This window comes from Prionailurus viverrinus, chromosome D4, assembly GCF_022837055.1.
Source record: "Prionailurus viverrinus isolate Anna chromosome D4, UM_Priviv_1.0, whole genome shotgun sequence".
Classification (NCBI taxonomy): domain Eukaryota; kingdom Metazoa; phylum Chordata; class Mammalia; order Carnivora; family Felidae; genus Prionailurus; species Prionailurus viverrinus.
The window spans coordinates 77,082,701-77,105,696 of NC_062573.1; the positions used below are offsets into that span (position 1 = coordinate 77,082,701).

The 22,996-nt window shown below is 45.3% G+C and overlaps 1 protein-coding gene across 2 annotated transcripts in view; it reads right to left on the reverse strand.

The window, feature by feature from the left end:
* Nucleotides 1-16,068, reverse strand: part of PGM5 (phosphoglucomutase 5) — a 185,185-nt gene extending 169,117 nt beyond the window's left edge. Inside the window, exon 1 of one of the 2 annotated variants that reach the window (XM_047830922.1) lies at nt 15,720-16,068. In XM_047830922.1, the coding sequence (XP_047686878.1) occupies nt 15,720-15,980 (261 nt within the window). In that variant the 5' untranslated portion in view covers nt 15,981-16,068. The remainder of the gene's footprint in view (nt 1-15,719) is intronic. The other variant, XM_047830921.1, reaches the window with a different exon arrangement.
* Nucleotides 16,069-22,996: the final 6,928 nt, after the last annotated feature.

Below are 22,996 nucleotides of genomic sequence, written 5' to 3' on the forward strand. Positions count from 1 at the left end.
ACCGATACCATAAAAATGGGGTAGGGCTGTACGCTGAATATAAATCTAGTTGGGGGGCATCTGAGGCACGGTAAGGGCTGGAGAAGATACATGAGAGTAAGTGACAGTGCTTCTAAGGTAAGACACGGGAAATCACGAAGATATTTGCATCCCCTGCGAATGCTCACTAAAAAGTGACTTGAGCAGGGAGTGACTTTACAAATCAAGTGGGTAGGATGACCTGTTCTGTGAATACCGGTCAGCTTCTTACCCCAGCCACTCGTGTCATTGACCGACGGGCTCAGGAACCAAGCGGCCACAGTGGCAAGAAGGGAGGTTATACGTGGGCTCAGCAACATAGATTTCCTCTCGCCAAAGCCAACCTGGCTACGGCCACCACTGGGCGTGCGATCTGCCAGGAGTAGAGACCAACACTGAGTTCCCAATATGGCATCATTCCCGAGGTGATCAGCTAACCAGCTGGTGGCGGGTTGATTGCATTTGGACCAGTTCCATAATGGTGGGGAAGGAACTTGGTTCTCGCTGAAGGAGAGACACAGGAGAGAAGATACATCCAGAGGAAGAGGCAGAGATCAGAGGAAAGTGGCCACAAGCCAAGGAATGCCAAAGAATGTGGGAGCCACCGGAAGCCATAAGAGGCATGGAATGATTCTCCCTTAGAGCCCCCAGTGGCAGCACGGCCCTGCTGGATTTCGGACTTCTGGCCTCTAAACTGTGACAGACGAAATTTCTGTTGTTTTAAGCCACCGTGTTAATGGCAGTTAGTTACAGCAGCCGTGAGAAACTAAACCAAAAATCTCTAAACAAATGTAAAATCTATATTCATTTCCTGAGGCTCTGATGTAGCAAATTGCCATAAACGTGGTGGCTTAAAAACCAGACAAAGTGAGTCTCTCGTGGTTCTGGAGGCCAGAAGTCTGAACTCCAGCAGGGCCCCCTTCCTCCGAAGGCTTCAGGGGACAATCTGATCCATGCCTTTACCAGCTTCTGGTGGCCGCCCTGCATTCCCGGGTTGGTGGCCGCATCGCGCCATCTCTGTCCTTCCTCTTCACCTCACCCTCTGCTCTGCGTGGCTGTTTGTTTCCTCGTCTTCCGTCAGCTCTGCCTCTACCAGTCATCCCAAGACAAACGTCATTGGGGAAAATGTGGTTTCAAGAGCTGGTAATTGATCAAAGAAATAGAGCCTTCGGAAGCCCTGTTGTTGAAGCAAAGAGCACTCACTTTCAAAGTTAAAAGGTGGAGATGGGAGTCCTGCCTCCCCCGAATTGCATCCCCCTCCTCCAACACTTCAAATTCCCTTTCAGACAACAGGTTATCCCTTAAACTACCATTTCACTTTCCAACAGAAGCCCTAGAAATGCTCCCCATCCCCCCGGGCCAATGTAGCAGACCGTTGCAGTGCAAGGAGTCAGTCTACTTACACAAGCAGTGTTGGCTTTGTTTACGGCATTGAGGCAGCATCTGACTTGTATTCCCGACTGAAACCCAGACCGCAGCCCGGGGCGGGGAGGGGGTCCACGTCAAGGCATTCTGCTGCTCCCTCCTGACCCCCCCCTCGCGGGGCTTTCTCCAGTTTCCACGTGATCTGGTTTTGGCTGGAGGAGGGGGGACCAGGGTGGGCTTTCCTGCCACCGAGGAACACGTCCTTCTGTTCCCGCTTGGAAAGAGGGGCAAAGTGGACCCGACTGCATGGTCACGTACACACGCAACAGGTGGCACCCACGTACGGGTCCCAGGTAGCCACGTGAACACTGTCACACGGACAAACGAGAGACACACGCTTTCCCAGACACACAGAGACACAGACACAGCATGAACTTGTTCCTACTGAGCTGGGACTCCTAAAATCTTAGGACAGAGAGGGCGGAGCAGGGGGCAGCATGCAATTAGCCACATTTCCCGGCTGCGGGTACTTAACCCATCTCGCTGTGTCCGTTCTCCTAACTTGCTGTCAGTAACTCCCATCAGCTCTGAAACCTCACCTGGACCGCGGCAGGACTGCTGCACCCCTGCATGGGCGTAGCATCGTCGCTGACGACGATTCTCCTAAATTAGATTTAGCCGCGAGTTCACAGTTTCTAATTAACTCAAAGTCCTAGAGAGCAGCGCTGTGCAGCTGAAAGCCGCAGGCGAGGATCTCAGAGCAGGGGCAGAATTTTGACGCCACGTGAGTTTTCCCCGGTCACGTAACACTAATGAGTACGGGATTGTTTTCATGTGTGAACGAACTCCCTTAACTATGCCTCCCCCCGGATGATTTCCTTTCAGCCTTAAATAAGTCATTTGTTAAAAAGAGTCCCAAAGTGAGAAAAGAAAAAGTAAGCATGACATTCCTCAATATTCTCCACTCGCAGTGTCACAGCCCTGCAATTCCCGAAGCAATCAGAGCACAAAAAGAGCAATAAACAGAAGCTTCCTTGATGGTTCACAGAGCGAGTGCTGTGCGGGACCACACAGCCACCGCCACGGCCATCTCCAGAGTGCATGGAAAGCCAGATACACAAAGACATATTTCCTGTCTTCTCGGCTAAACAAAAACCAAAACCCATGAAGAAAGGCCAAAGCCAGGCTGCCATGATGGCAGGGCGTCCTTCCGCCTTTCAGCCCCAGCTGCCAGGGAGGGCCGCCAGGCTTTGTGCAGTGCGGTACATGAGGAAGCAGGAGACAGCTAAGTGGAATTTCGAGAAATAACAAACTCAAGACATGGATGTGGTTATCCAAACATCAAGGGACTTCTCCATTTGCACATGGATAATTATGCAGTTACAGGCTTTGTTACATGGAGACCAGATGGGAGTAACAGCCCATCCTCAGCTTCCCGTCCCCCTGGAAGTCTGTATGCACACACTTAGGGGCTGGAATGGGAGACAAGAGCCCACTAGAATCGAACCAAGATGGATTTCGCATTCAGTCCCTAACTTCCGGACAGGTGCAGAGAGGTTGCAGGCATCCAGAAGTTTGGGCCAAGTTCTATTTCTCAAGAGCTCATTGAGAATCAGGCCATCTAGCCTTCCTCAGGTGCAATATGGGGGCGGTGACATTAGAACTTCTGTCCCTTCTGGTATTTAGGTAATTCAGTGCTTGGAAAATACTGAAATCTTCACCTTAAGGTACAGAACTTGGCTCACTAAAATAAGAAAGGGTCGGGGCGCCTGGGTGGCTCAGTCGGTTAAGCGTCTGACTTCGGCTCAGGTCACGATCTGGCGGTCTGTGAGTTTGAGCCCCGCGTCGGGCTCTGTGCTGACAGCTCGGAGCCTGGAGCCTGTTTCGGATTCTGTGTCTCCCTCTCTCTGACCCTCCCCCATTCATGCTCTGTCTCTCTCTGTCTAAAAAATAAATAAACGTTTAAAAAATAAAATAAGAAAGGGTCTATTTGCTGCTGTTTTATGAAGTGATCAATCCAAATGAAGACCAGGATAGGAACCACTGGATCTACCTGGGTCAAGAAGGCAGAGTTGAGTGCCCAGAGATGATCTGAGATTTAGGGATCCAACAAGAAAGGAGATACAAACTGCCTCGCCACCTGCTAGCTATGTGGCTTCGGGCAAGGTGCTTCTGTCTCTTGGTTTTATTATCTAACGGATGGAGGGTGAGAGGAGGTAATGTAAGCAAGCTGCAGCTCAGTGTCTGACACCAAGTAAATACTCAGGGCCCTACCCTTGCTTTCCTTCCTCGTCCTCGTACCATTTCTTAATTCTTAGGTGTGAATTCCGTAATTCATAGCAATTGAATGAATTTGTCGTTTTGCTAACCTACAATGGTTTTCTAATTACAAATATATATAACACATATGCTATATATATACATATATACATTATATACAATGTATATTATATACACATATTATACATACACATATGCACATAACATATGTTATATATTACACGTGTGTATGTATACATATGTAACATGTATATATGTAATATATAACATGTGTATACATGTTATGTGTGTTATGTGTGCGTGTGCATGTATATATTATATGTATATAATATACATTGTATATAACATATATGTGTAGATATGTTATATGTGTTATGTGTGTGTGTATAAGTGTATAATATATATACATATATATTATATATACACTTATATATAATTACATATATTTATGTAAATATATATAATTAAGTATATATAATATATAGTATATAATATAATTATATACTATATTTAATATATATTGTATATAACATAATTATATACAATATATATAATAAATATATATAATTCAGTAAATATATATAATTACTTATATATTATATACATTCCTTTTTTGAACATTTAGGAAGAACACATCAGCAAGAAGAAAATAAGAGGGGCGCCTGGGTGGCGCAGTCGGTTGAGCGTCCGACTTCAGCCAGGTCACGACCTCGCGGTCCGTGAGTTCGAGCCCCGCGTCGGGCTCTGGGCTGATGGCTCGGAGCCTGGAGCCTGTTTCCGATTCTGTGTCTCCCTCTCTCTCTGCCCCTCCCCCGTTCATGCTCTGTCTCTCTCTGTCCCAAAAATAAATAAACGTTGAAAAAAAAAAAATTTAAAAAAAAAAAAATAAAAAAAAAAAGAAAATAAGAGTGATCTGTGAATCTAAAAATGAACACTGTTAACTTTCTGTGTGTACTGTTTGTATCTTGGTATCTCCATTTCCCTTTCTGTCTCTTTCATTTACATAGTTCCATATTTTTGCAGAAGGGATTTTCTGTCACCTACATCTTTCACTTAATATACCCAGCCCTTCCCTGGCGTCTGTGTCTCTACGTCACTGACTATTCTTCCACAACGCGATTTTAGCGTCTATATAGTCTTCCATTATTTAAATGTACCGTCCTTCATAGACTAATATAAAAGCGTTCTTCCACCCGAGGTTTTTAGATGCGAAACTAAAAAGCGTTTGAGGACTAAAACCACGCTACAAAATCAGGTAAACCGAATGTAGCCTGCCAATAATGAAATAGCAAATTAGTTGTAACCTGCCTACGTAAGTACAAGGTCTTTTTTCTTCGACCACCAGGCCTCCTGACTGAGAAGCTGCTGACGCCCATGGTAAGGAGTGACAGGACCATGTCTGTACCCCTGTCGTGACCTTCATCTTTTTCTTTCCTTGCCCCTGTCTGTGCCTCTGACGTGTACTGTCTCCTGCTATGTGCTGTGCCGATCTCCTAACTTACCCGTGGTGTTGAGCTCACTGCAGAAAGCTGTCCCTGCAAGACAGATTCCTGCCTAGAACAGTATGATTTATATTACTTATATTTCTTACTTTCAGCCCATCCAACTCCAGCACAAGTTCTATTCATTATCATAGAAACATAGATCATTTGGGAACATTAAGTCACCTCCTTCGGGTCTCTGCAGGCTTCATATGTTTCTGAAATCTGGTCTACTCTCCTCTTGAATACATCCAGGGAAGAAGACACATATTTGGAGGAGGGGGAGTTCTGTGCACATGTGCACACACATAAGCTATTTGATAAACTTTCTAAATGCTTAAGAATACTTTCCATCTGGCACATTTATAGGTAGACAGAAAAAAATTATATATATGTATATATATATACACACACACACACATATATATACATGAAGATACACACACACACACACACACACGTATATGTGCCTATATGTTCCCCTCAAAACTCAGTCTCTATAGCCATGTGGGTTTTTTTTTTTTTTCAGAGTAGTTGTCACAATCCATTAAAATGCATTTATGTGGCTTGTTAAATAAATTCCATCAGACCCATTTCTGTCTGGTTGGGAAATAATCAGAGGCCATTTGCTAAGAGCCCCCACTCCTTATACTCTGTTCCAGTGACCTAAAGACCCCGGCAATAAAAGATTTACAACTCAGCAAGATTCAACAATTTACAGTTATTTATGACAGCAGGGCTGGGTCTTCTGTATTATATTCCGCGTCTGCATCTGTCACTTTACGTTTGGGAGATGCTGTCCCAAAAAAGATTATGCCTCCTAACCAAACATTCAGCAAGGCTGCAGGACCAGGCACCCCTGACAAACATCCTGACCGAACACTTCAACGCATCTCTAGTGCCTACAGCTGTGCATTTTCAGACGCCTCAGCAGATTAGCGTGGAGTCTCTTAGCCTCTGCCTGGTCTGTTCCTCTCAGTAATCTCTCACGTGGCCCAGTCCATTAGGCTGGAAAATCCTCATGAAACGAGCAGATTAAGAGCTGGCTTCGGTAGAGGGGTGTTCTGCTTTAACACAGCGCGAGCCTCAGAAAGGTTTAAGGTGTGGAAAAGCTTGGCCCGGACTCGGCTAATTCGTAACACGAAATAATGCACAGACCCTGCGAAGAAAAACAATCCTTTGAGTTCAAGTCCATGCCAGAGCAGCTGCTGCCACCTCGATGTCTGAGGCAGGGTGTGTGTGTGTGTGTGTGTGTGTGTGTGTGTGTGTGTGTGTGTGTGTGTGTGTGTGGCGTATGCACACACGAGGAGCGGGGACGGGATGGTGACTTCAGGAGTCACCGCCCAAGCCTTAGCCCGCAGCATGGCGGAGTACCAAAAGTCCAGTAGAAGCCTTACCAAAGAACTGTGATCTCCACAGCAACAGGCATTTTCTGATCCGTAAAGCTACCGAGACTAAAAGAAAATGTACATGTGCACACGTCCTTTTATTCTATTCGGAGGGAAAGAGTTTGGTGATAATTGTGTTACGTGAATAAATAACTCCTAATAATCCGTTACCGTCTTCAATCGTCCCATCCACCCTGGAAGATGTGCAGAAAGTGGTTTTACCTTCCCTATTTTGATAAAGGAGGAAGCAAATCCCAGAAGGCCAGGTGACTTCTCCACGGTCATATAAGTTACAAATGGAGGTGTCATCATTCAAACTCAGAGCTTCTCCTTTTTGCTTTGTTATTCTTTACTGATGTGTTGAATGACCAAAGCAATGCACATCCATGGATGATCGTTTAGTAAAGAGAAGTATATGACGTAGTAAGGGAGAAGATTCTCCTTCTCCCGCCATATGCACCCACATACCCCAGACGTATTCACTGTTACCTGTTAGCTGGAGTATGTCCTTCCAACCCTATTTTCTATGCCTACCCAACAGTGGCATCATGCTACCCATGATCCCCTACTAATTTGTTTCACTGAATATAAACGATCATTCACAGCCTTTTCATGTCCATATAGGTCCACCTCCTTTGTTCATGCGTTTTAACGCATCCATGGTGTGACCGTGCCACAAATTATGTACCTGTTCTCTCCTGTTAAACATATAAATGTTTACAGCAGTGTTCTTAGTGTTCTTGTACGTAGACGTCTCCACATTCGTATCAGGAAATTTACAGGATAGATTCTTAGATTAAGGGATTCTTGGATTATTGGATAAATAGTCCATTACTTTTGACACACACTGCCAAACTGCCCAGCCAAAAGGTTTATCGATTCAACTCCCATTTAACATGACAATTTAACATGTCGATTTAACACGACAATTTTCCAACATTCACGCCAACCCTGAGTGCTTTCAATTTTTTTCATCTTGATGGATTTTTTTTTGTTTCTATTTCTTCAGTTATTAATGAGGATGTCCTTTTCAGGCGTTTGTCGTTGTAGTTGACAATGGTTCTTCTGAATTTTCTGAATTTTTTTTACTAACTTGGAAAAGCTTTTCATACGCTACGTATATTAACCATTTGTGATAAAACTCTCCTCCCAGTACTCTGTGGCATCTTTTGCCAAATAGAATAAACTCTGGTCTTCTGATTTCAACTTTTCTCTTTCCATTAGAAAGCCCTAAAAACAGGGGCGCCTGGGTGGCGCAGTCGGTTAAGCGTCCGACTTCAGCCAGGTCACGATCTCGCGGTCCGTGGGTTCGAGCCCCGCGTCGGGCTCTGGGCTGATGGCTCGGAGCCTGGAGCCTGTTTCCGATTCTGTGTCTCCCTCTCTCTCTGCCCCTCCCCCGTTCACGCTCTGTCTCTCTCTGTCCCAAAAATAAATAAACGTTGAAAAAAAAATTAAAAAAAAAAAAAAAAAGAAAGCCCTAAAAACAAAACCAGATGCCCCTAGCCACAAAAGAGGACTCTTCTTGGAGGAAAATAATAGAAGGGCAACAATTAAATATTATATTTCTGCAAAACACCTATAGGTAGAGACTTGGAAAGGGAAAGAAAATTTCTGTGACTTTATGCCAAGGGAAAGGATTTCTTTGGAGATTGAGCGCTCCTGAAAATTTTCTCTTCCTACGAATACAAGCATCACTCCGAAATTTGACGTCACTAAAAATATAGGAGATGAAAGGTATTTAAAGCTTAAGAAAATGTGGATGTTAACAAGCCTTGTGTATATTCCAGATATCCTCTTATTCGTAATCAGTGAGAGTCAAGTCAGATAAAAGGACCCAAGGCTTTTCCTTTGGCTATGCAAGTGTAAACATTAAAGGCATATTGGCCAAATCATGAGTGCTGGCAATTAACTGTCAAAGCTGTAGGCTAACAAAGGACACTGAGCTTTCTACCTTCGATTTAAAAATCCCTGGGAAATCCATACCTTTTTATCCCCCTGCCTGTTATTCTCAAATAATCCTGTTCAAATCCTATTACAGGATTCGCTTATCTTACTGTTGTCTAATACAAGAGTGGCTAGGGCCCAAAAGACAGAGGTTAAGGTTAGTGAAGCCAATACCTATGCTTAGATTCCTCAAAACTAGGTTCCAACTTCTATCCCTCAAGTCTTAACAGAAACTACCAAACTTGCATAGTTCACGAAGGGCTCAGAGAGAACAGATGTTTTATAGAAAATTCATAGGGCAAGTTTCACACATAATGTTGCTGGTGTGTGTGTGTGTGTGTGTGTGTGTGTGTGAGTGTGTGTGCGTGTTCAATAAACATCATTATGCTTTATCCCAAGATTTAATAAAGTAGCTTAGTTAAAAATGTCATCTGGGTCTCTGGACACATTCAACAAAGCTTAAAATAACCCACCCCAGCAACTGGGAGGGCCCAGCTGTTCACAAAACCTCTCCCATTCCTTTTCCTTCCCCATTAAAAAAAAAGAGTGAATGAAGACTTGAGGCTAAAAGATTCAAGGATGAACTGACTGAACAGGAAGATGGATGGAGCCAAGGACACCCTAAAATTTGCTATTTCTCATATAATAGACTTGCCACTTCCAAAACCCAGGGATGGGGATTTGGGAGGGGAAGCAAGATAAAGTTCTAGCAGTCTCTTGAGGGCTTTCTTGTGTATCCCAAACCCACTCTTCCTAATGTCTGGGCCACAGCAGCTCATTCCATTCACCTATTCTGTAGTGAACACCGGAAGATGCAGAGCAGTCACCATCCGGTTCTGTTTCCCTTCTGGAGACAAGACCTGAAGCCGGCCCAGCCCAGGTTTCCAGATCCATTCCAGGAAAGAAGGTTTCGGTGTTGAGACACCGGCTTGCTTCCCTCTGGACAGCCCACACACCGCCACATCCCAGCCTGCCTCCCTTGCAAATCTATTTTCCTTTTTCTTTGGGGCCACATCAAAATTTGTAACCCAGACAGTTCTAAGAAATGTCAAGGCAGGTGCATTCCCATTCTTTGAAACAACCACCTTTTAGCATCAAACACAACCAGTGTAAGCAACCTTCCCGAAGCCGCACCCAAGTCCCTTGCTGACCCAGCCTTCTTCATACCACTGCCCTTCAACTTCTACCCATAAAAGACTTCACAAGGCATCGAGGAGTTCTTGAATTCTGGAAGCTGAACGGTACTGCTAACATTACCGTTACCATTGGCGATTATCCCATAGCCAGTACGGTGTGTGGCCGATCAACAAAAGGATTTTCTCTCGGCTAAAACGTGCGACAGAGCTCTATGCCGTTCGGTTCAACACATGCAGTCAAATCATTATTGTATGAGATGCAGTCACGGGCCGCAATAATATTCCCTGACACTTCTTAAAGCTACGGATGTTACAAAATGCTTTTGGTGGCAGCTCTCCATTTGATTCCCAGGATAATTCAGTCATGCTGTCATACCCAATTTATAGATGAGGAAACAAGTGGTTTCTAGGTATTTCAAGAGGCTGAAGCATTTGGTCTGCAACTTGTACGACAGAGCTAGGAAAAGAAAGTGAGCCTTCCAGCTGCCGGCACAGTGATTTTTCCACCATACCTCATTGTCTCCCAGGCTAAAGTCAAAAGAGAGTGTGGTTATCATAGGACGAAATCTCGTTTGGGTTTGCCAAATATGCCTTGGTAGCATTGGGTGCCCTACTTTAGTTAACTTCAAGTTGCTTTTGGTTGTAACGGTCTGGCTCCGCTGAAAAAAAATACTAGATTTTAAATGTTAAGTTATATGGCAGTGAGAAAGAATGAAGTCCTGCCATTTGCAGCAACATGGATGGAACTGGAAGGTATTACGCTGAGTGAAATAAGTCAGTCAGAGAAGGATAGGTATCATATATTTTCACTCATATGTGGATCTTGAGAAACTGAACAGAAGACCATGGGGGAAGGGAAGGGGAAAAAATAGTTACAAATAGGGAGGGAGGCAAACCATAAGAGACTCTTAAATACAGAGAATAAACAGGGTGGATGGTGGGGCTGGGGATGGGGGGCGGGGAGGGAAACTGGGTGATGGGCACTGAGGAGGGCACTTGTTGGGATGAGCACTGGGTGTTCTATGTAAGCCAATTTGACAATAAATTATATTCATAAAAAAAACAAAATAAAAATAAACAAATGTTAAGTGACAGAGCTGTGCTCTCCAGTATGATAGCTATTAACCGCTTGTAGCTATTTAAATTTAAATTTCAGTATTAAATAATACGTAAGATTCAGTTCTTCAGTCACAGCAGGTGCACTTCAAGTGTTTGATAATCACATGTGACTAGTGGCTAGGACAGATTACAGAACCTTTCCGCCACCATAGAAAGTTCTATCGGGCAGCGATGATACACAGTGTCATCTCCAGAGACAGAAGACTTTAGAAAAAGTCAGAAATGTCTTGAGGCAGACACAGCGCTGCCATCTGTCCAGTATTAAAGGTATTTTAGGACTTAAAAAAAAAAAAAGATTAGAACAAAGAGGAGAGAGAGAGAGACGCCCTTAGTCACACATGGATCCACCCAGAGGAAGGCAAAGGCATTTATTCATAATGTAGCCATTATTTGCATTTAGCTCTTGAAATCTTCATGAGATTAGAATAAATTGACACCTAGAGAATTTAAACCCCTGCAGAGTACCTGAAGCAGATGGAAAAAGAAATAGGATAAAAGATCAATTAGTTACAAACTAAGTTTAAATTAGCAATAAAGTTTCCCAGTTCTTTTAAATGATGCTCTTTACTCCTCATACTTAGTATTTTTCTTTTGCTCTATATAGTATGACACAGTTTGTATCTTTAAAAGAGAATTAAAATACTTCCGGGGACTTTTTAGATAAGTTCACACAGCCACATAAAAATTACAAAAACAGGTTAAAAAAAATCTCTTCTCCTTTATTTACTAATCCACTCAAATTCATCGTATACAAATTCAAGAGTCCATAGTGATATTCAAAAGAGGAAAAGCAAAACAAAATTCACGTGTCACCAGCGGAAGTAGCTATTTCACCAAATCCTTATTCTGAAAGGTGGTGATTTAAACAGAGAAAGAGGGGCACCGAGGTGGCTCAGTTGGTTGAGCATCTGACTTCAGCTCAGATGATCCCACAGTTGCCAAGTTTGAACCCCTCTTAGGGTTCCCTGCTGTCAGTGCGAGCCCACTTTGGATCTTCTGTCCCCCGCTCTCTCTCTGCCCTCCCCCATTCTCTCTCTCTCTCCCTCTGTCTCTGTCTCTCTCTCTCTCTCTCTCAAAAATAAACATTTTTGAAAGAGAGAAAGATAAACATGTGTTCTGCTGTTCCAGAAGGAACTATATTACAGAATAACCAAATAGCCCAATAGTGAGGAAAATGCCCAGTTCATAAGAAAATGCAGCTAAATGCATGTAGATGGAATTAGAGAATTCAAAAATCATTTTGAAAACCCTAATGAAATAAACCACTCAAGCCAGGATCATTAACAGATGCTCAAACCATCAGATAAAAGTTGACAGGAAAGGGATATTCACATGGTACAAAGTTCACTCTGCAGGCTACTGGCTAGTTTCAAGAGGGAAAATACTGGAAGAAGAGGCAATCACCACAATAGCCCTATAATCATCTCAGCATCATGAATAATGGGTCAACCAGAAAATGTTTCCTAACAAGATATAACATGAATATACATCTGTGCCTATAAAATTGTCTTGCAAAAGAAAAAAAGAAAAAGAAAATATTGAGCCTGAATCTAATGAAACCTTTTGAACTAATTTCTAGCGCGCGCGCGCGCACACACACACACACACACACACACACACACACACACACAGGAAATATAGTGAAAAGTTAAATGACACCATAAAAAAAAAAGATCAGAAAATTCAAGTAAGGGTCGGGGGCGGAGAGGAGCATTCTACAGGACAACCAATCAACCTAGTCTCTTCAACAAGTCAGTTTCATTAATACGAAATAAAAATAAAGAGGGAGGTAATTTCTAGATTAAAAGAGACTTAAGACAAATAACCAAATCCACTGTGTGTTCCTTGAGTAGAAGAAACTAGTCTGAAAAAATAGCTATGAAAGACATTTCAGAATAATTGAGGAGATCTGAATGTGTACTGGGTAATAAATGATACAAAGAAATCATGTTTTATTTTATTTGGGATGATAATGATATTGTAACTATCAAGAAAATGGTTCTCAGTTTTTACAGATCCACATTGAATTTAGGGATAAAATGTCATTTTCTTTAATATACTTTAAAGTACAATAGCCCTCAAAAAAAGATGAAACATATATAGAAAAAAAAATGTGAACAATCTAGGGTATGGGCATACGGATGTCATTTATCTATTCTCCCCACTTTTCCAAAAGTTTGAAATTTTCATAATTTTATAATAAAAAAAAATTTATCCCAAATTGAATAGGTATATGTCTGAGAAGCTATTTCAAACTCGATGGTATATTAAAACATAAGTAGTGCCATCCACCATTTTGGAGATTCCAAACTTCTGTTCCCCTTCAGCAATTATATAATCGAAGAGCAACTGCTGGGTTTTTTTTTTTAACATTAAACTGTATAGTAAAATTAACTTTTTCTATCAAAACCAAGATTTTTCGGATACAGAGAATGCAACCCACACAGTCACATCCAAGTCAGTTCCAAGAGAATACATTGTATGTTTCTACAATCTTTCTAGCCTATTATGAATGTCTAACGCGAACGCTTTTTAAAAAGGCAAGAATCAAAAGCTTTCAGAATCAAAACTCCTCATTCCTGAGTGTAACTCCGCAGGCCAAGTCAGGGGGCAAGCTCCTTCTCATCAATTACCCATCATTCAAGACCAATCTGGCTTTTCGTAAACCCCCGTTCTCCTGAAGGCCAGCCTTCAGGTCATTCATTGGCTTTAGCAAAAGCCCTCAAGAAGGTGAACAAAATGAGGAAAAAAATAGGTTAAAACTGGCTGCCTGAAACACTGATAAATGTGGACCATTCCCTTCGCCCATACCCACCGATTTTAGAAATAATGCTTTCGGATACTTTAACAGATGGTGCTTATATGTGTATTTTAACTTGTCATTCTGTCCCACGGAACAACCACCAGGTTAAGTGTGACTCTATCTTAACCATTTATTAACATACACTATCTCCTAAAATCAACTCTACCCTTAACGTAAATGAAATGTATTTATCAGAGGAGACCCATTGAAGAGGTCGTGGAGTCCTGATCATCAAGCGTGCCAAGAAATAAGAAAGCTTCATAATAATTTGCCCGTGCAAATCAACAACTGTAGCTTCTCAAATCTCACCCGTGATAAATAAGCGGATATTTCTCTCATGTCCCGGAAAAAGTGGCCCGGGAAAGAATATGAAAGCTGCCACATCTCCCCCAAGGCCCATTATTCTCCGTCACTCCACGGGAACAGCTGTGTCCGACAGAGTAAAAGACCGTTCGTCAACCTGTCTCCAACTCCCCGATTCAAGCCAACTTCCATCAATCCCAAGTACGGAACCAGAGAGAAATACAAGTCTTGAATCTCCAGCAGCATCGTCTCCACTACCCATCACACCCCTCGGCTCTTTTCTCCTAATTGCTTTTGGGTTATTTTACTTAAAAAAAAAAAAAATCCACTTCCGTCATCCCTAAAACACTGAGCGAGGGGAATTATAGTAGACAAAATGAAGCATGGACAGCCCTAAAGATTAAAAAAAGAAAGAAGTTGAGAACGCTAAACAGAGGGGATCAGGAAGGCAAAAGGGAGTCCAAATGCCAGATAATTATGTAGTGTCTTTTTAAAAAAAATTTTTAATGTTTATTTTTGAGAGACAGAGAGAGAGCACAAGTGGGGAGGGCCAGAGAGAGAGGGAGACACAGAATCCAAAGCGGGCTCCAGGCTCTGAGCTGTCAGCACAGAGCCCGACGCGGGGCTCGAACCCGCAAACTGTGAGTTCATGACCTGAGCTGAAGTCAGACACTTAACTACTGAGCCACCCAGGCACTCCATTCAGTTTCTTTCTTTTTTTTAATGTTCACACTCCCATACACATCGGCAGAGATTTCACTTAAATGTGCTATGTACGTGCACCCGACCGTATTACCAAGACTGAAATTACTCTTTTAGACAATGTTTCCCACAGAGACCCCTGCAGTGAGGGGTCCCTCTTGCAGACACGGTGGGAAAGCTGCCCTGCCTGGTTGCGGAAGGAGGAAATTGGGGTATGGGATGATGCCAGAAGGTGTTTCTAGTTGTAGGACAGAAAGGGAGGAGGGAGAAGAAGGGAAAACCCAAGGTCTGAGAACTCAGATGGCAAAAGAAGCCTGCAGAGGTCGTGGGAGAACAGAGAGGAAATCAGGAGGGACACAGAATGGGGGGAAGAGACACAAAACGCAGTCAAACGCCAAAGAGCTTCTTGCAGAGGAGTTAGGAATTGCTTCAAGGAAGGCATCGTAAGCCTCATCTCCGATCATTCGGAGCTACCCCCACAGACACAACTGCGAGCCCAGGCTGTAGAGCATCAAACTGATCTCCACCCCATCCCTACCCTCATCAGATCAACAGTGAAGTAATTCCCCTGGGTTCACAAACCACTTATATTAAAAAAAAAAAAAAACTTTAGGGTGCACTCTTGCCAAATGCGTCAGGGATCAACGCTGGTGTGTGTGTGTGTGTGTGTGTGTGTGTGTGTGTGTGTGTACCCGCGGGTGTGTTTGAGACAACACTCCCGTTCAATTTCTGGCGGAGCCAAAATTTAGGGTGGAAGGAGGGGACAGCAGATAGAACACGGGAGGGGGAAAAAAAAGAAGGAAAAAGGGGGGGGAAACACTGCGTTGCCGGCCTAGGGAAGAAGCGCGGGTTGGAAGGGCAGTGGACGCGGGTCAGAACAAATAGTTGTGAAGGGCTGGGGAGGAGAAGGCCCAACCGGACCGCGGGCAGGTGCGGGACTCCGAGTCCGGGTGAGGTCAGGGCGACGCGGCGGGGTCCCCGGAGGCAGAACCCTGAAGGCCTTGGGGCGGTGGGCGCGGACACCGTGGGGCGTCCCGGAAGCGGGGAGGCTGCGGGCCGCTGGAGGAGAGGACCCGGGATGGGGAGCGGGGGGGGGCGGGGGGGGGGGGGCGGGGGGGGGGCGGGGGGGGGGGGCGGACGGCGGACGGGAAGCGAGGCTCGGCCGGGGCGGGTCACTCACCCCGTTGGCCGCGGCCATCTGCACCACGATCTCGGTGGCCGTCCTGCTGAAGTACCTGCCGTCGCTGCCCACCACCATGGTGCAGCCCTGGCGGTCGCGCAGGTCGATGGACGACAGCACGCTCTGGATGAAGTTGGGCAGGTAGTTGCGCTGGCCCTCGAAGAGGCCGGTGGGCCGCCGCAGCCCCCCGCCGCCCGCCGGCCGCTGGTCCTCGTAGGGCACCGTGGGCACCGTCAGCACCGGGATGGGGCTCCCCTCCATGGCGCCTCCTGGCCGGTCCTGCCGCGGCTCCCCGGGAGCCGGAGGGAATCTGCCGCCCGCCGGACCCCCCCTCCCCCTCCCCACCAGCCTGGCGGCGCGCCCGGGCTCCGCCTCGCGCCCCGGGCCCCCCCTCCGCCGCCGCCGGCCCTGCGCCCTCCGGCGGCACCGACAGCCGGCCCTCCCCGCGCCGCCCCGGCAGAGTTCGGCTCCCACCCCCCAAGAAAGTTTGCTCCTGCCCCACTCCCTCTTGGGCCGGAGCTCCGGAGGCGCTGGCAGTGTCGTGCCCCAGCTGGAGTCGCTTTCGGGGGGGGGGGGGTCCCCAAGTCCGCTCCCCGGGGCCGCCTAGCCCGGCCCCCAGCGACCCTCCTCGCGCGCCCGGCCCAAGCCTCCCCCCAGGGCGATCGCTTCTCCCCGGATCACACCCTCCGCCAGAAAACAGCCTGGGGTCGGTGAGAGCTTGAGCAGGACTTGGGGACCTCTCCGAGACCCCCCAGCCTCTCTCCCCTCCCACCGCAGCCCTGTCTCCCGGTCTCCCTGCAAGTGGGCAGTTTAGGAGCACAAGTTTCTCTTTTGAACAAGGACGAGGGAGGGAGCTGGGAGGGGGCTGAACCTTTTGCCACCAGCGAACAGCCCCAGCCAAAAATAACCCTGGAAAGGCGAACTGAGAATTGTTATCTTCTGCCAGCGCTGAAATTGGAGGCTGAGCCTTGCGTGCGTGCGTGCGTGTGTGTGTGTGTATGTGTGTGTGCACCCCACCACTACCATTTGTTGCAGGGAATCACATACTGTCAGGCCCTTCAATCCGGCAGGACCCACCCAGCCATCCACACTTTGCCCTGGGCTCTCTCAAGGCAGCACAATCTGCAGTGTGGAAAGTGTTGGGTTTTTTCTTGTTTGTTGTGGTGGTTGCAAGGACAGCAACACAGACATGTGTTTCTTTATTCTTCTTACCCTCGCGAGCCTCGCTCCTGCTTAGAAACAGGCTTGTCCCACACTATTTGTCCACACAGCTGAGCTCCTACCCTGATTCATCACTTTCGACAGGAGGAGGGGAAAGCCCTTAATATCCCACAGGAATGAATGCATAAACTCAAATGGACCAGAAGGCGGCACCAGGAACTGTTCCGGGTCCTTTCCATGCTTCTTCTCATTCTGTGGGGGCTAGGGATGGTCTGCTTTGCCTCCGTAAAGCCCACCCGAAATCCAAAACCGAGAAACACCCCATAGAAAATAGAAGTGAAGGGAGAACGGACAAAAAGGATAAAACCCAAAGAGGGAAGAACACTTGTTATTTTTGCTTCTATCACCTTTCACCCTCCAAGCACTTTTGCACCCACTAAACCTACTGTCTTGAAATCTCTTGCGTCTTGTCCTCCCCCAAATACTGTCCACTTGCCAGGGCTAAGCTTGACTTGCTGCAGGGTTAGAAAGTGTTTGATCCTAGTGAGAAAAACTGTGAACAGTAGCTCACGCTTAATGCTGTTTTGCAGTTGGTAAAAGGCTTTGCATCTTTGATGGCTCAAAACAAAAGAAGGAGGAATGGCATTCATATCATTCCCAATTTACAGATGAGAAAAGGGAGGCTTTCTGTGAGATCCAGGGAGTGGCTGAGATGGCATCTGCAATAATCCTTGTATGGTTCCTCCCATTTTTATGAATATCATTAAAGTGTGACGGGGAAACCACTGAAGCCATCAACTGAATCCCGTTGGGACTTTACCGCTGTCCCCTTACATACCAAAGTTGGGTTGCTGTTTGGGGTTTTTTGTTTTGAGGGGTTTTTTTCCACCTCTACTTTTTCTTTGGGTCCCCAAGAGTCCATTCTGCTGTAGCACCAGACAGAACGTCAACCCTTTAAGGATCTATGTATATGTCTATGGTGTGGGTTTTTTTTTAAATCACTGTCTAATAACAGCTTATTTTGCAAGCAGGGTTGTATCATTCCCAGAAGAAGAGTGAGGAGTAAGTCCTTCGCCCCAGTACAGAAGAGAAGGACTCAGCCTCCAAGCCTCAGAGTCGACCAGGAGATCTACAAGGCTCCCTGTCTCCACCGCCAGAGTTGTTTCTCCTACCAAAGTCCAGCTCCTTCCAAGGGCTGAGGACAAGGCACGGGCATCTCCGACAAGCTTCGGTTTTACCAGCCAAGAGGAAACCCTCTTGCCTTGGTTCTAAGCTCCAGGTTCCCAAAGACGCGGACCGGTGCAGCTCAAGGCAACGTGTACAACCACATAACCAGACCCGAGTGAAAATGAAAACAGTGCCTCCAAAGTAAGGGGGTGTTTTTCCCCAGAGGGACAAGAGACGGGTGACCAACCATAACCGTCCACCACAGAACGGACACTTTCACTGATCAAGTCATTGAAAACTTGTTTTTCTTTTCACTGAATGCATACGACTCTTTGCATCGCTTATAAGGAATGTTTGTTTCATGTGCTGCCACACCTTTCTCATGGACGCCTTCTCTCCTCCAGCCGTACACGACCTTAGAATAATTCCTTAACCTCTCCTGGCCTCCCTGTCCTCACTGTGAAACAAGAACTATTATAATCCTCACCTCACTAACTGTTGGGAAGATTGAAGTACTTAGTACAGTGCCTGACGAACAGAAAGGCAGTCAATACATGTCAGATGTTCCCAGTATCGCCATCAGCATCCCATTGCCTATTATTATTCACGTCCCGTAGAGCAAGAGCTAGTGTATTTCTTCGTAGACCACCACTGAACGTAAAGGGTCTTTGGACATAGGCGATACTCTATACGTGTTGGTTGAATTGTCCTGTGGTTTTTGACAGTGGAAATACAAGATACAGAGAGTAATTTGCCCTTGAAACCTACACAAAGGGTCTAGGAACTAAAGAAATCTCTTCAAAGGTGTCCGAAGAGTCGGGCAAGTTGGATCCAATAAAAGTGTTACAGTGTGGATAAGATCAGTGCTTCCCAAAGGGCTTTCCTCCGAACACCAGGGCCTCTGGCATGCCACGCAGAGCTGCATGGTCAGGCTACCTAAAACTCCTGCATGCTTGGCCTTGTTCTTGCAGCGTCACAAGGCACATTTTCACATTAAAACCTCTGAGAGCTTTTCAGCGGGTGCTTCTTGACCTAAGCTCCCGGGCCCAGTTTGTCTGGGGAGAGACTCAGACTAGCTTTGTGACCACCGCCTGGCGACAGCCCCCACATCCCCTTCCTCTGTCCCCAGTGGGCTAGGTCCAGGGATAAAGACACTTCCCTGATTTTTTTTTTAAATTTTTTTTTCAACATTTATTTATTTTTGGGACAGAGAGAGACAGAGCATGAACGGGGGAGGGGCAGAGAGAGAGGGAGACACAGAATTGGAAGCAGGCTCCAGGCTCTGAGCCATCAGCCCAGAGCCCGACGCGGGGCTCAAACTCACGGACCGCGAGATCGTGACCTGGCTGAAGTCGGACGCTTAACCGACTGCGCCACCCAGGCGCCCCTACACTTCCCTGATTTTAAGGGGCTTGTCACCACGCTGGGCTGAGTTCAGAGCTTCTCTGCATTGTAGGAAGGGGAGCCCTATTTGCCTAGAGGCGCCTTTCAGACTTCTCTGAGCCTCTGGGGAAAGGCATCTCCCTGAGAATCCCAGGCATGTAACAGGAACAACTGATCTATCCTTCCTTCCCCTTGGGACTACCTTGCTCTCAAAAAGGTGTCAGCTGCCAACTTCATATAGCAACTACCCTAGCTGCCTCAGCTAGACCCGCCTTTGCCCCCCCCCCCTCCAAAAAAAGAATTTGGAAGTCCAGCAAGTGTTGAAACACTTTACACTTTATCTTGTAGATTCACAAAGCACATTAGCATATTAAAGACTGTGAAGTTCCAGGGGGCACCTCTGTGGCTCAGTGGGTTAAGCATCTGACTTCAGCTCAGGTCATGATCTCACAGTTTGTGGGTTCGAGCCCCTCATCAGGCTCTGTACTGACAGCTCAAAGCCTGGAGCCTGCTTTGCATTCTGTGTCTCCCTCTCTCTCTGCCCCTCCTCCCCCTCTCTCTCTCAAAAATAAAATAAACATGAAAAAAAAAACTTTTTTAAATAAAAGAGACTGTGAAGTTCCACAGGAAAGAAACCTATTTAACTTTAACCTAGCATTTCCAAATTTCACTTGACCGTGGGGCCCTTTTGCAAAACACCTATTAACGGATCAAGGACATGAATATTCCATGAAACACTTTAGATCTCTGGGGTCCCTTCCAGCTACATCATTCTATAATTTCCTTTTACTTGTGAGGCCTTAAAAGATTAATTTCTATCAGGCTCTTCCATTTACGAACTTATCAGAACGTGCAAAAGGGAACAGGTAAAATTGCCCAATTAAAAAAAAATACCCTTGAGTGATCTTGAGACTTAAAATGAATTATATATATTTATATATAATTTTATTTTATACGTTCTACTCTTCCATACACCCCACCCCCCACCCCAACCCCCCGCTAACAGGAAAGATTGGCACCCATATTTGGCCCGTGATGGTTACACATTCCTGTTTAGCCGGGGTTCACTTCGGTGTACACAGGGAGTGTGAAAAACATGCTCTGGACTCACTGACTCTAAGAGCAGAAAAAAATACAAAAACTACAGGAGAAGAGGCTGAAAAGCAGGTAGAAAACATCATGGGTGGACGTCCAAGGAAGCACCAGTTCCCTCGTGAATCTGCCCAAACAGCTTCTGGCCACGGGGAAAGTCAATTATAGATTTCTCCTGAAATGCACGACCTTCCACTAAGCTTTCTGTTCCCCAACAAATGAAATAACACAGACTAATTCCCACAGAACCTGCTTCTTCTCTACTGCCTTCACTAGAAGGCCACCAAGTGGGATGTCAAAGTGACAGAAAGGGACGTGTCTTTTTTACTCAGGTGTAATTTATCTCTATCTTCTTACATCTCAAGCTTCAAAACTCAGTGTCCCACCTTCAACAAGGCAACAGCCTGTGTGGCCTTGCACAAGTTGCTTACCCTCTCTAAAGCTCAGTTTCTGCATCTGTAAAATGGACATAAGGCTACCTACTCCCGCGGGTGATGATCATATTCAAAGAGCTAATGTGTGCAAATTGGTTAGCACGGTGCCTGGAACTTAAGAGCTTATTGGAATTATTAGGTGATTATTATTGCTATCACTAAAACAGTTATTGCTATCATAATAATTAGTAAAATAATATTATCATAACTACTATAATACTGATTCTTAACCTTGTTTCAGACAGTGCTGTCTCTGAAGGCAGGAACAGATGTCTAATTAACCTTTTCAGCACAACATCCAACATGACATCACATGCAAATTAGCGAACTAGTATTAAGGATGAAAGAATTTATTGGGGCGCCTGGGTGGCTCAGTCGGGTAAGTGTCCGACTTTGGTTCAGGTCCTCATCTCACCGTTCGTGAGTTCAAGCCCTGCCTCGGGCTCTGTGCTGACAGCTCTGAGCCTGGAGCCTGCTTCGGATTCTGTGTCTCCCCCTCTCTCTCTGCCCCTTCCCTCCCCTGCTCTCGCTCTCTCTCTCTCTTTCTATCTCCTTCAAAAATAACTAAACATTAAAAATTTTTTAAAACTAAAAAGAACTTATTTTTACTGACCCTTAAATGATTTGTAACTACCTGTGCAAGCAGGGCGATCAGCCTAATGCATGCAAACTCCAGTTCCTCTGGAGTTTGTTTTTAAAGGTAGTCACAGGCCACCTAGGAATACTGAAGTGAGGTTACAAATCTGAGGCCAGCACAAGAAGTTGACGGAAAACTCACGCAGGTGTGGTTTCCTGATTCGAGAGAGGTCTGGCCCCAACTCTGAAAAGCATTTAATGTTAACTGACCAACTTGTAAAAATTGTGGGGGTTGGGGCGCCTGGGTGGCGCAGTCGGTTAAGCGTCCGACTTCAGCCAGGTCACGATCTCGCGGTCCGTGAGTTCGAGCCCCGCGTCAGGCTCTGGGCTGATGGCTCGGAGCCTGGAGCCTGTTTCCGATGCTGTGTCTCCCTCTCTCTCTGCCCCTCCCCCGTTCATGCTCTGTCTCTCGCTGTCCCAAAAATAAATAAACGTTGAAAAAAAAATTTAAAAAAAAATTGTGGGGGTTAAGTGGACGACTCCTGATTTCAGTTCAGGTCATGATCTCACAGTTCATGAGTTCCAACCCCACCTTGGGCTCTGCACTGACAGCATGGAGCCTGCTTGGGATTTTCTCTCTCAGCCCCTCCCCCACTCATACTCTGTCTCTCTAAATAAATAAATAAATAAACTTAAAAAAAATCTTATCAAAGTCCTTTACTTTATAAAAGGCAAAAAGTTTTCTAAAGCTATCTCTGTACTTTTTCAATGGTTGGATTTTGTTGTTAAGGCTTCAAAAAGAAACACAATTTAGGTCTTTATTATAAAGGAAATGTATGTTCCATATTTCACTAAAATTACATTCTAACGGTTATTTGCAGTCATAGCCTACTTGGAATTTTTCTTGGGTGCTTTTTATGTTTTGGGTTATAGGAGCCCCCCCCACCACCAATGTATGGCCAATCTCTGAATAAATATTTAACATTCTTATGTAAAGTTTTTTTTTAAGCTATTTTATCCATCTACATCATAGGGGTAAATATCAAGTAAGTCATGTAAGCCAGTATTCCTGTCTTATGAATGGATTTTTTAGCCAGGTAGTCTGGGTGAATTTGCACAGCTAATAGTGAAATACTGTATTACAATAGCCAAACTATGGAAACAACCCAAGTGTCCATCAACGGATGAATGGATAAAGAAGATGAATGGATAAAGAAGATGTGGCATATATATGTTATTTCCATAGCAGGATGTTTCTAGAACAGATTATATGAAAGGCTTCTATGGTCTTCCTTTTTAAAAAACATATAATGACAAGTACATGCTTATTATTACTATGAGCCAATACATTGTGGCAAGATTATGAAACCCAATAACATAAAAATGATTTCTACCTAATACAAGTGGAGGGTAATAGAAAACATTCAAAAGAAATGAACATTAATACAAAATAAATGTTGGGGC